The 14,343-nt window shown below is 38.2% G+C and overlaps 1 protein-coding gene across 1 annotated transcript in view; it reads left to right on the plus strand.

Annotated features, from left to right (window-relative positions):
• The first annotated feature begins 7,164 nt into the window (after window positions 1–7,164).
• The window catches only part of PLEKHH2 (pleckstrin homology domain containing, family H (with MyTH4 domain) member 2), a 128,342-nt gene continuing 121,163 nt past the window's right edge, over window positions 7,165–14,343 (plus strand). Inside the window, exon 1 of the mRNA XM_006839406.1 lies at window positions 7,165–7,287. Within this exon, the coding sequence (XP_006839469.1) occupies window positions 7,165–7,287 (123 nt within the window). The remainder of the gene's footprint in view (window positions 7,288–14,343) is intronic.

Below are 14,343 nucleotides of genomic sequence, written 5' to 3' on the forward strand. Positions count from 1 at the left end.
CCTCATGCATGTGTGACCTCAAGGAGCATGGATGGTCTGGCCTGTGCCACCGAAAGGCAGACCTTCTAGCAGGCAAGAAAGACATCTTTTTTGCTTTAAAAACAAAAACACCTGGCCAAGTTGTTTCTAAAGAGGAAAGAAACTAAAGTACATCAGAGACAATTCTGAATTTCCTCAGAGTGGACTTAAGTAGACGAATTCTTTCTTTTCTTTTTCTTTCCTTTTGGGGAGTTAGTTGCAAGGAAACAGGAAGTCAGAGATTCAGAGAAAAGAGCATTCACTTTATGATTGTAAACAGTTTATTTTGTGTCAGTAAATATTTCTAAAGTCATTCAGGGATTTTGGAAAGACTGCCCATTGCAGTAAAGATAAGTTACTTTCAAATAAAAGAAAAAAATCCAGAATATATGCTATTTTAGCAGTTGGTCTTTAATATTAATATTTTAAAGATTTTGATACTTTTTAAATAGACTATATAACAAGCATGAAAGAAATGAGTATGTTTAATGTAGAATGTTATGAAAACAGATTGCCACATCTTTCTCCCACGAGCTGCTGATGGATTTGAACTGCCAACGTTTCATTTAGCAGCTAAATGTTTAACCACTGTGCTACGAGAGCATCAACAAATACCAACCCCAAATCAAACCCATTGCTGCCAATTCCGACTTATAGTGACCTTGCATAGACTGCAAATCTATATGAGTGCCTCATCTTTCTCCTGAGAAGCTGCTGATGGGTTTGAACCACAGACTTTGTAGTTAGCAGGCCAATGCCTAACCCACAGTACCACCAGGGCGCCTTTCAACAAATATGAAACCAAAAGCCAAACTCACTGCCATGAAGTCACTTTCAACTCATAGTGACCCCAACCTCATAAAGGGTTTCTGAGGCTGTCAATCTTTATGGGAGCATAAAGTCTCATTTTTCACCCATGGAGTGGCTGGTGAGTTTGATGCTGTGACCTTGCGGCTAACAGTCCAGTACTTATCCACACTTATACTTGCTTTAAATTACTGGATTTAATGGTGGCATTCTTGGTCAGGATAATCACAAACAATGGGTCATTACATTTATAAATGTAGACTTACTATGCATCCATCTAAATTGCTATCTTTTTCTTTACTCATTTGTAAATATATAATTTTAACAAAGATGTAATTAAGAAACCATAAAATTTATCCTTATGAAGTGTAGAGCTCAGTAGTTTTTAGTATATTCACAAAGTTGCACAGTCATCCCAAACCAGTTGTGACCCATGTGTGTCAGAGTAGGACTGTACTCCATAGAGTTTTCAGTCTGAGTTTTGGAATTAGATCACCAGACTTTCTTCCAAGGCTGGAGCTCCCAGCCTTCTGGATCCAGTGGAGTGTATTAACTGTTTGGACCACCCAGGGACTCCGTGAAAACATCACTATCTCATTGCAGAATATTTATTTCATCACCCCCAAAAGAAACGTCATACCCATTAACGGTACTTCCTATTCTCCCTCCCCATAGTCCCGAGCACCAGTACTTTCTGTTTCTTTGGATTTCCCTATTATGGACAATTTGTATATAAATGTAATCATACAAGATATGGCCTTGAAAGGTTTTTAAGGTTCATCCATTTTGTAGTCTGTATCAGTACTCTATTCCTTATTATGGCTGAATGATATGAGGGGTGTCTACAAAAAGTTCATGAAAAAATGGATTTTTTCCACAAACTTTTTGAAGCTCCCTCATATTTCAAGGCACTGGTGACTCAGTGGTAGAATCCTCACCTTCCATGTGGGAGAACTGGATTACCTTCCTAGCCAAAGCACCCTATGCTCAGCTACCCTTCTTGTCAGTGGTGTACTGCATGTTGTTATAATGTTGAATGGATTCTTGGTGTGGCACTCTAGGATAAGCACTGAACTGGGAATCAGGGCTTTTTCCCTAAGTCTGTAGTTCAAACCAACCAGTTGCTTCTTTGGAAATCCAATACAGGGTGCTATTAGTTGAAACTGACTCATTGGCAGTTAATAACAACATGATGTTGAATGGGTTTCAGCCAGTGAAAACCCCGTGGATCATAATAGTCTGATACCCAACTGATCATTGCGTCTTATGACCCAACAGTATTTTCTTCTGTTTTGCTTGGGATTAGAACGTGCTGGGGGCTGACTTTATGGCAACTAACAATACCATCAGTACATCACATGTTATTTATCCAGTCATTAATTCATGGATTTTTCGGTTGATTCCATTTTATGGCTATTATGAATAATTGCTGCTATGAACAATCATACACAAGTTTTGATGTGGACCTATGTATTCAGTCCTCTTGGATCTACACATAGGAGTGAAGTTGTTTAGACACATGGTTACTTGATGGTTAACATTTTGAGGAACTATCAAACCATTTTCCAAAATGTTGTTGTTAAATGCTGTAGAGTCGATTCCGACCCATAGCGACCCTGTATAGGGTTTCCAAAGAGCAGCTGGTGAGCTTGAACCACCAACCTTGCAGTTCAAACAACTTTGCAGTCTGATGCATTTGCCCATAGCGCCACACCAGGATTCTTTTCCAGAATGAGTGTACCATTTTATAGTCCTACCAGCAATGGATGAGGGTTCCAATTTCGCCACATTCTCACCAATACCTGTTTTTTGTTCTTTTAACCTCACTGCAGTTTTGATTTGCATTTTGCCTAATTGCTAATGATAGTGATTTGGCCATTTGTATATCTTCATGAAAAAAGTGTGTATTCAAATCTTTTGCCTACTTTTTAATTAGGTTGTCTTTTTATTGTAAAAGTCCTGTATATATATTGGATGCAAGTACCTTATCAGTATGTGGTTTGTAAATATTTTCTTTGATTCTCTGGGTTGTCTTCTCAATTTCTTGATAGTGTCTTTTGAAGCACCAAAGTGTTTAATTTTGGTTACGTCAATTTATCTATTTTTTTCCCTTAAATATCTAATGTGTAAGAAACCATTGTCTAATCCAAGGTAATAAAGCCTCTCACGTTTAATTCTTTGATCCATTTTAGTTAATTTTTGCAGATGGTATAAAATAGGGGTCCAAATTCCTTCTTTGGCATAGGGGTATCCAAGTGGTCTTTGCACCATTTGTTGAAGACTTTACTTTCCCTCTTGAATTGCCTTGATCCCCTTGTTGAAACCTATGTGCAAGTTGACTAAATGTGCAAGTTTATTTCTCTACTCTTCATTGTCTTCCACTGAATTTATATAACTGTTTTTATGCTCCTGTTACATAGTCTTAGTAACTTTAGTGTTTTATTAAAGTTGAAATTAGGATATTTAAGTTCCAATTTTTCAAAATTGTTTTGGCTATTCTGCTTCCCTTGAATTTCAATGTTAATTTTAGGATCAGCTTGTTAATTTGTATATATATATACACACACACACACACACACACACAATTCATTTGGAATTTTGATAGACGTTGCACTGGATCTGTAAATCAATTTGGGAAGTATTGCCATTTTAACATTACAGAGTTAATAAATTCTAATAGAATAAATTAGAAAGCGGCAGTCCCTAGAGAAGGAATCATGTTTGGTAAAGCGGAGGGTCAGAGAAAAAGAGGAAGACCTCCAACGAGCAGCTAAAACAACAGCTGCATGTTTTTAGTATGTGTCTACTAAATGTCATTGTAATTGGGTAATTACGGCAGCTCTGATGGAGCACAGTAGAATGTTCAAAAAGTAAATGAGCACTGAGTTTTGGCCTTGTAGGTATATGGATACATGTAAGCCGGGAGTCCTGGTGTGGCGCTGTGGGTTAGTATGCTGGACTGCAAAGTCAGTTTGAACCAGCTCACTAGTTGCTTGTCAAAACCCTATACAGGGTCGCTGTGGGTCAGAACTGACTCATTGGCACTTAACAACAACAACAACAACAACAAGAAGCTGGGCTTACGAAAGCCGTTTGTGGTAGTGGTGGTGGTTATGTACCATGGAGTCGGTTCTGACTCATAGTGACTCTATGTATGGTTTCCAAGGCTGAACTCTTTATAGGAGAAGAAAGCTTCATCTTTCTGCCTTGGAGTGTCTGGTAGATTTGAACTGCAGATCTTGTGGCTAGCATCTCAGTTTATAATCCACTACACTACCAGGGCTCCTTAAAAATAACTATAGGGATATGTTTATTACAAATACTTACATTTCTGCTGAAACACAAAATGTCTGCTGATGCACAAAAATTTTATATACATTTTGGTGTCACCTCCCCCTCTTGACAGTGATACTCTGTGCAGTCCACACCCCCCACAGCTTCCTACAGACACGAGAGAAAACCCTATGGATCACAACAGACTGATCCCATTGTGCATGGGGTTGCCATGAGTCTGGGGCTGACTCCATGGCAGCTAACAACAGCAATGTTATTACTAATATTACTACTAATGGAGTCCTGAAGGGGCACTGTAGGATAAGCACTGGAGTACTAACTGCATGGTCAGTGGTGCGAACATGAAGCTGCTTCTCAGAAACCCTATACAGGGTTACTGTAAATTGGAACAATTCTACATATATGTATTTCTAAATTACTGGGCTTTGTCAATGTTGTTACTGTTAAGTGCCATTGAGTTGATTATGACTTATAGCAACCTTATGCACAACAATATGAAACACTGCCTGGTCCCCTGCCATCCTCACAATCATTATTAACCTTGAGGCCATTGCTGCAGCCACTGAGCCAATACATCTCATCGTGAGGTCTTCCTCTTTTTCACTGACCTTCCACTTTATCCTTCTCTAAGGAGCTCTGATAGCAGAGCGGTTACAAATTGGGTTGCTAATCTCACAGTCAGCAGTTTGAAATTACCAGCTGTTCCGTGGGAGAAAGATGAGGCATTCTGCTCCCGTAAGGATTTACAGCCTTGGAAACCGTGTACAGGGTCGCTGTGAGTTGGAACCGACTCCACAACACATAACAACAACACAGGAACTGGTCCCTCCTAACAGTATGTCCAAAATATAAGAGACAAGGTCTCGCCATCCTGGCTTTCAAGGAACATTTTGCTTATACTTCTTCTAACACAGATTTGTTTGTTCTTCTAGCAGTCCATGTTACCTTTAATATCCTCCAACACCGTAACTCAAATGTATCAGTTCTTCTATGGTCTTCCTTATTCACATACATAAGAGGCTATTGAAATACCATGGCTTGGATCAGGTGCACTTTAGTCCTCAAACTGATATCTTTGCTCTTTGACACTTTAAATAGGTTTTGTGCAGCAGATTTGCCTAATGCAGCATATTGTTTCTTGACTGTTGCTTCCCTGAGTGTTGATGGTTGTTGTTGTTATTGTGTGCCGTGGAGTCGGTTCCGACTCATAGCGACCCTGTACAGGATTTCCGAGGCTGTAAATCTTGACGGGCGCAAGAAAGCCTCATCTTTCTCCCGCGGAACAGCTGGTAGTTTCGAATTGCTAACCTTGCGGCTCACAGCCCGAATTGTGTTGATGATAGATCCAAACAAATTTAAGTCTTTGACAACTTCAGTCTTTTCTCCATTTATATGGATGTTATTTATTGGTCCAGTGGTGAGGATTTTTGTTTCCTTTACATTGAGGTGCAACCCATACTGAAGGTTGTGGTCTTTGATCTTCATCAGTAAGTATTTTTAAGTCCTTCTTGTTTTCAACAAACAAGGTTGTATTGTCTGTATATCGCAGGCTGTAAATGAGTGTACCTTCAATTCTGATGCCACGTTCTTCTTCATATAATCCAGCTTCTTGTATTATTTAATTAGCATATAGATTGAATAAATATAGTGAAAGAATACAACCATGGCACATACCTTTCCTAATTTTAAACCATTCATTGTCCCCTTGTTCTGTTCGATTAACTACTTCCTTTTTTTTAAAATTGTGAATTATGTGATCGTTTACACGGGAGAACATTAGTTTTACATTCACCCTATTGTATATTGTTTCATTTCCATGGTTACAGTCCTCTTCATGCATCATCAAACAACCAAAGGGTATATACCCTGCAAGCCTGCGCCCTGGTCTTCAGCACACAGCCCCTCTCCCTCTCTGGTTCTAGAGTCCCTAGCTGCTCCATCTCAGCACATCATCGTCTCTGCCTCCATCTCTGGCATCACTGTTTCTCTGGGTAGGGTCCTGCACTCTACTCCTTTCCCTTGATGGTCCCAGGGACATCCACTCCTAGACTGCAAATTCAACCACTCCCTTCCTTTTGCTACAAAACATCTACCTTTATATTTCCAACCCTCACATGCAGTCCTGATAGCAGTTATTCACTGTTGTGCCACATGAGTGCTATCCCCATCTCCTTTTATCAAGAGTAGCTGGAGCTGGACAACATTTGAGTGTTGCCAAGTGATCATTTTAATGCAAATCTTAATCATAATTGTAGCACTTTACTAAGTTTCTTTAGGTTATTTTGTCATGCTATCAATTCAATGAAACTGTGGTACAATTATGAACAGATGGATTTAAAAGATCTGATCTCTTGGGCAGAGCTACAATAATGAGTATTTTATGTTCATACAGTGCTATGATACTTTCTAAAGCGCTGTTCAAACTGCAATATTTAACTGGTTTCTCATAGCATATCCATGAGGAATAATGATTTGTCATTATCATCACCCTCCTTTTTCTAGAGTCCTAGATTGGGGAAAGTAAGACATACAGAATTAAGTTTAGTGACTGATAAACTGGGACTGCAATCTAGGCCTCCCATCTTCTACTACGTTCTGTCTGGAATTTGTCATATCATTCAAAACTTGTATCTGGATACCATTAGATACTGATTAGCATGTTACAGCGATCTACTACTTTTGAAAATCAGTCAGTGAAAACCCCAGAATCACAATGGTCCATCCTTAACTGATTGTGTGGTGGTGCAGGACAGGGCAGCATTTAATTCTTTTGGGTATGGAGTTGCCGTGAATTGGGGGCCAAATTCACAGCCACTCATGGCGCTGTAGGATAAGCACTGAACTGCAAGGTCAGTTTGAACTGCAAGGTTGGCGGTTCCAACTCACCAGCTACTCCTAGGAAACCTATACAGCGTCGCTATGAGTCAGAACCAACTTAACGACACTTAACAACAACAACAATAACAAGCATGTGCACATTGGGTGTGGTTTAAGAAATTATCCTGAATGCTAATTGGTGTTATGCTTTATTTTCTAGAATAAATAATGGCAGAGATTTCTGAACCAGAAGGACCTGTAGATTGGAAAGAACGATGTGTTGCTTTGGAGTCTCAGCTCATGAAATTTAGAGTCCAAGCAAGTAAGATAAGAGAGCTCTTAGCAGAGAAGGTAAGTTTTACTTCCTAACCTTTGTTATTAAGTGTCAGCTACTTGAGACCTATTTTACTTACATTAAATAATCTAAGCACTTTTGGGGTTAAACATTATTAAAATAGCAAATATAATTTAACTTTTTGTCAGATGTTTGAATTCATGTTTGGCATATTTCTTCACCTAAGTGTTTGACTTAGTTGGACAAAAGACAAAAACATCCCTTTGCAAAATTCTAATGGAATATGTGAGCATCGCATATATTTGATAATGTGGAGTTCATTCATTCTAGTAAGAAAGTTGTAATTTTTTTTTTTTATTTATTACATGAGTGGGGCAGCATTTTGATCTATTAAATGTTTAGTAGAATCATGTTGAAGTAATTATAGAATAATGCTCCTTATTGTTAGTAAAATGTATTTGTGCTATATTTGAATGTAGGCACCTACTTAGGAATTTGTATCAAAACTGTAATTATGCACTTCTCTTACTCCCCTGAAACCCTCTACAGGGTCTCTGTGAGTGGGAATCGACTCAGTGGCATTTAACAACAATCATGAAATCTAATCGTGGAATAAATACCTAATCATGTAGTAAAAATTTCACTTGTGCTACTGGAATTTTCTTTTGCAAACATGTGAATACACTGTTCAGATTCATTCAGATATTCACTGAGAAAGAACTATGTTGTGTTATTTTACTGCTATCGTCATGTCTGTGTGTAGACAACTCATGTTCTTATTTTCAGGGAACTTGGTTTAAAGACCTGCACTGTCCAATGCAGTAGCCACCAGCTACGTGTAACTGTTGAGTACTTGAAATAAAATTAGTTCAAATTGAGGCATGCTGTAAATGTATCCTGCATAGCAGATTTCCATGAAATCATATAAAATGTTAGCAATAATTTTTATATTGATTATATGTTGAAGTGATAATTTTTGGATCTTAAACAGAAAATATTAAACTGAATTCACCTATTTCTTTTTACATTTCACTTTGGGTACTAACTAAAACCAAGCCAAACCTACTGCTGTTGACTTATAGTGACCCTATAGGATTGAATAGAACTAGGATCTCCAAGACTGTAAATCTTTACAGAAGTAGAGTGCCATATCTTTCTCCCAGGGAGCAGCTGGTAGGTTCAAACCTCCAACCTTTCTATTAGCAGCTTGAGTCTTTACCCATTGCACCACTGGTTGTTGTTGTTGGTTGTGTACCAATGAATCCATTCTGGACTCACAGCGACCCTGCATAGGGTTTCTGAGGCTGTAGATCTTTACAGGAGCAGAAAGCCTCATCTTCCTCCTATGGAGCAGCTGGTGAATTCTTACTGCTGACCTTGCAGTTAGCAGTCCAGTGTATAACCCATTACGCCACCAGAGCTCCTTACTACACCACTTACTGTTATTGTTAAGTGCCTTCAAGTGGGTTCTGACTCATAGAAACCCTGTATAGAGTTTCTGAGACTGTCAATCTTATGGGAGGAGAAAGCCTCATCTTTCTCTCAATGAATGACTGGTAGATTAGACTTATTGATCTTGCTTGTAATCCACTATGCTACCAGGGCTCCTGTACTTGTTAAGTGCTGTTAAGTCAGTTCTGACTCATAGTGACCCTGTAAAAGTTTCCAAGACTTGTAATAAGTCTTTGCAGGAGCAGGAAGCCACATTTTTCTCCTGAGGAATGGTTGATGTGCCCACCTTGTGGTTCACAGCCCAGTACTTGTCGTGTGGAACCACTGCACTCCCTTTGTTATAGTTACAAGGAATCAATCAGGGGCATCATGAGGAAGAGATATACTAGAAAATTTTAGATAACATATGTGGCTCATACTACTTTTCTATTGGATGTTGTTGTTGCTGTTAAGTGCCGTTGAGTTGGTTCTGACTCATAGTGACCCTGTAAATGTTTTCTGAGGAGCAGCTGCTGAGTTTGAATTCCACTGACCTTGGGATTCAAACCGACCTTGCAGTCCAGTGCATTAACACCAGGATAAGCACTGTTCTATCTATCTATATCTATATTTATCTATCTATACCTATATCTGGTAGCATAGTGGTTACGAATCGGGCTGCTAACCTCAAGGTCGGCAGTTCGAAACTACCAGCAGTTCCGCGGGAGAAAGATGAGGCATTCTGCTCCCGTAAAGATTTACAGCCTTGGAAACCCTGTACACGGTCACTATGAGTCGGAACCGACTCCACGGTACTTAACAACAACAACAACGATATTTGCTGTTGGCGCTGTAGGATAAGCACTGGTCTGCTAACTGCATTACCTGTAATGTCAGCAATTCAAACCAACCAGTTGCTCTTTGGAAAACCCTACATGTTATGAGTCTGAACCAACTCAAAGGCATTTAACATCACCACCAATTCTACCACAATAACGTAAAAAAAGAAAACTCATTCCCGAATGGGATTATAACCACAGATTTCTTGTTAAGTGCTGTGGAATCAGTTCTGACTCATAGCAACCTTGTATAGGGTTTCTTAGAGCAGCTGGTGGGTTTGAACTGCTGACCTTACAGGTAACGCAATTAGCAGTCCAGTGCTTATCGTAAAGCCCCACACCTGGTAGAATTAGTGTAGGGTTTATTTCAAGCCATTCTATTTTGAGATACAGTAAATGAACGCCAGAACCTGTGTAAGGTGGAAACCTATGAGAGAAGGAAAACTCAAAATATTTTCCCCAAAGACAAGTGATAAAAATATGGTAAGACTGTACCCTGTAAAAGGTGGAAAACTTGCGTGTTTTTAAAAAACAAGATTATCCCAGCTCTCATAGTTTCCACTGTATAAAAGAGCAGATGAAGCGAGCAAGTAGAATTGAGGGCAGATAGATGCCAGGCCAATAAGAACTCTCAGAGACAACAAGGAGAAAAAGACTTCCCCTAGAGCAAGTGCCCTGAATTTGGGCATCTAGCTTCCTAAACAGTGAGAAAATAAATTTCTGTTTGTTAAAGCCATCCACTTGTGGTATTTCTGTTATAGCAGCGATACATAACTAAAACCGTATCCAACAATCTGTTTCTTAGCTCAGAAATAGTCTAATAAAAATCCAGTGAAACATCATTCAGTTTAAATCTTCATATATATATCTTCTTAAATATTTATGTTTTAACATCTTTTAGGTGGAAACTAAAATTATTCTACTCACTTTGGGTCAGAAGGTAACACAGTAATCAGCTTTGTGAAATAAATTCCCAATTTCATTTTTCTTTATCTTTTTAGAATACAAATTATAGCTTGAAAAAATCCCAGCCTGGATATCTTCAAACTGGGAGAAATTATCCTAACTCAAAGTTAGTAGTTCCTGCTTTTTGTTTTACTCCTGTTGCTATAAATATCATTTTCCAGGTTGTGCTATGATTGGTCCAGCATTTTCCACAACCTCAACCACCCCAAACCTTTTTTTTTCAGTCACAGTTACCAATGATACCCTTGTTGCTAAACCTCAGGGACACTTTCAGTTGTTGACTTAGCTTCTCAGCAGTTGGCATGATTGACTGCAGCCTCCTTAGACTTTTCTTATTCGCTTAACTTGTATACTTCTTCTGGGTTTGTTCATGACCTAATAGAAGTTATGCTTATTTATGTTCTAATTAATTAACCTTTGAAATCTAAATTTTATGGTAGTAATTGTTTTATTCTTTAGAAGGCATGTTGCAACAACTTTATGTGTGCCTGCTTTTTTAAACTAAAAAGGAATACTTTTATGTATAATTAAAATTGTAAATAGCTTTTCTGATTATTAATGTTACTAGATTTCATAATCTCTTTGTCAGTGACTGAAGATTGAGAAGAATAGTGTTTCAGAATTGCTGATTTAGATAGTTCTTCTTCTTTTTAAAATTTTATTTTCTCTTTAGATCTATGACTTAAATCCTTTGACAGAACTAGAGGTGAAGTTATTCAGATAGGTTGTACAGGTCGTGCCAAGTTATTCATAGTTTCCCAGTAAATATATTCAACACCAAAATAATAGTGCTTTTCACAATATTTTATGTTGTATTCCATTTTGAGATCTTTTTCTCTGAGTTAAAAGAGAAACATGGTGTCCACTCACATTTTAATAAAAATGCCTAGTATTTATTGAGTTGTATGCTAACTAATTTCATTGTTTATTTAGTTCATATAGCAACTATGTGAAATAATAAATTTTATTGTCATCTTTTTATATATTAGAAAACTGTTGCTTGGTTTGTTCCAGTCACCTATGTAGGAACTTTGTATCTATTAACTCTTTCAAGCCTTGCAATATTCCTATGAGGAAGAGACTAATATTGCTTATTAAGTTACATAGGCTTGAACTTGCACACCACCCATTGATTGATTGTGACTCTATGGGGTAGGACGGCCCCAAATCTTTATGGAAGCAGACTGCCATGTATTTCTCCCATGAAGAGCCATTGACCTTTTGGTTAGCTGCCTAGTGCCTAACCATGGTACCACCAGGGCTCCTGGGAGAAACTTACACACAAAAAGTAAGTTAACTTGACTCACTTTGCACTGAAAAGTCATTGATGATACCAATATGTGAACTCAGATACTTGGCTTTTACAGCTTGAATGCTTAACCATCACCCTATATGGCCACATTCCTTGCTTTCTCTGATATGCATACCTACTCATCTGTTCTGTTTTCTGTTTAGCCTTGCAATAAATCTATCTCTGTTTGGTATCTGTGTGTATTACGTATGTTTATATGTATGTAAGAATAACAATTTACATAATGTTACCTATTTTTTTCAAAGCAAACCCTATTGCATTGTTTCTAAGTGCCATCTCAAGCCAAACGTCACATTCCAAGGCCAGTCTGATCTCATCCACAACCTTGATTTTGTGTTAGAACCAGTCTGCCCCAAGGCTTCACTTTAGTAGTTCTCCATACTTTCACCCCAAATGGCTACAGGCCCAAGGCTGAGGATTCCTGAGAGAATACAAATTTGATTCTGCAGCTCTTTGCCAGAAATTCTGGCCAACTTGTCTTTCCTGCAACAGTTCTGGTTCTTGATTCTGTTCTGTAGGCAGCTAATTCTAGGTGCCAACTATGATTATGAAGCTTTAACTGCAACCATTAGCTTGTTTAAACCTCACAGAAATCCTATGAGTAACTATTATTTTCCCAAATTTAAAATATTGACATTAAGGCTGAGAATATTTGAATATTATGCCCAGTATCAGACAGCTAACAAATAGCAGAGCTGGTATTAAACTTTAGATATTTCAGACTTGTTTTGTGTGATGCAGCTAATAGTGTGCTTAGCATATAGAAGTGCCTCTTACTATTATTTTTCTGTGTATTTCTGAATGAGCACACTGGATAAGTATACAAGGCTGTGATGGAAATTTAATTACAGATGATAAACATCTTTATGAATTTTTTTTTTAAGGAATATGTATGAGATGATCTCAGAGTATCTTTATGATTAAAGATGGATTTCAACTATATATATTTTATATTTCTTAAAGCTGGAGTAGGAGAAATACATGGGATTAAAAAAAACTAGTTATGCACTTATTATTTTTTCTTACCATTAAAATTTCCAAGTTACTTAGAATATTGAAACTAGTGAAGAAAAAGGCCTTATTGAAGTCTTGGGCAAACCCTGCTGTAAGTGGGAGAGGTCTTTAGAGGAATTTAAGGAATGGTGTTGGAAATATCTCTAGTATGCCAAATATAAACTCTTCAGAGAAGCTGAGATTTAAGTAGTTTTCTTACTTTTACAGTATTACTAGTTAGTTTCATGAGCCAGAGAGGTGAAAGGGAAAGTTGTTGTTGTTGTTGTTTTTAAGTTGAAGTGAAATGTTATTTCCTAGGGCTTAGTTTTCAGTGGAAAGGGTGAAGAATATGAAGAATTTTTCCTGTTGGTTTCAGCCTGGCCCTCTTAACCTATAGCTGCCTTTACCTGATGGAGCAATGTCTTCTGGGAATTCTTGCCACATCATCTTCCTGTTGTGAACATGATCTCCATGAAGCAATCTAGGATTCTCTCATAAGAATGAAAAGTCTCCAGACAGCATAGTATATGCTTTTACACAATTGTCTGCTGTAACACCACTTCTATCCTATTAACTACATATCTTTTATTAACTCCAACTCGAGCTTGCCTCTCACACCCAGCCTCCTTCTTCTACTTGTCTTTTACAGTGCTACAGGCAGTTAAGTGTTCAACTACTAGATGAAAGTTTGAACCCAGCCAGAGGCGTCTCAAAAAAGAGGTCTCTCAATCTGCTTCTGAAAGGCCACAACCTTGAAAACCCTACGGGGCAGCTCTACTCTGCACACAGTTCTACTCTGCACATAATTGATTCAATGGCAACTAACAACAACATGCTGGCAGTCTATCATTTATACGACAGGAGAAGCTCGGAAGTCTTTGGTGGGAATCTTCACATCCCAGGAAGAAACATGTGATGACACAGACAACCACTGACTCCCCAGCCATATCTTAGTATGTCAAGACTCATGGTCAACAAGCCTCATCTAGGTGCCAGAGCTACCAATCAGCTTGTCTAAAAGTCTTGCTGTTGTTGAGAATATACACAACAAAATATACATCAATTCCACAGCTTATGCATGTACCTGTTATACCAACTATTCAGTTATCAGAAGAGCCCTTTTGGTGTAGTGGGTTACACATTGGGCTACTAACTGCAAAGTCAACAGTTTGAGTCCATCAGGTGTTCCGCAAGGAGAAAGATGAGTCTTTCTGCTCCTATAAAGATTTACAGCCTTACAAACCCTACACAGGGTAACTATGAGTCGGAACCAACTCAATGGCACCCAACCAGCCAGCTTCACTTATCAACATGGTAAAGATCCAAAGATTTGTTATGTGAACATGGAGGATTTCTACATCATATCGCAAAATGGAAGATGATTACATCATGAATAGCAGCTAAAGCACATCATTATGCAAATTGAAGAACTGAGGAGGTATAAGAGCTGAACAGAAAATTAGAAAAGTCAGCTTAAAAAGACAAAGTCAAATATTGTAATGAAATGTGCAAAGACCTGGAGTTAGAAAACCAAAAGGGAAGAACATGCTCATCATTTCTCAAGCTGAGGG

This window comes from Chrysochloris asiatica, unplaced genomic scaffold (genome assembly GCF_000296735.1).
Source record: "Chrysochloris asiatica unplaced genomic scaffold, ChrAsi1.0 scaffold00024, whole genome shotgun sequence".
NCBI lineage: Eukaryota > Metazoa > Chordata > Mammalia > Afrosoricida > Chrysochloridae > Chrysochloris > Chrysochloris asiatica.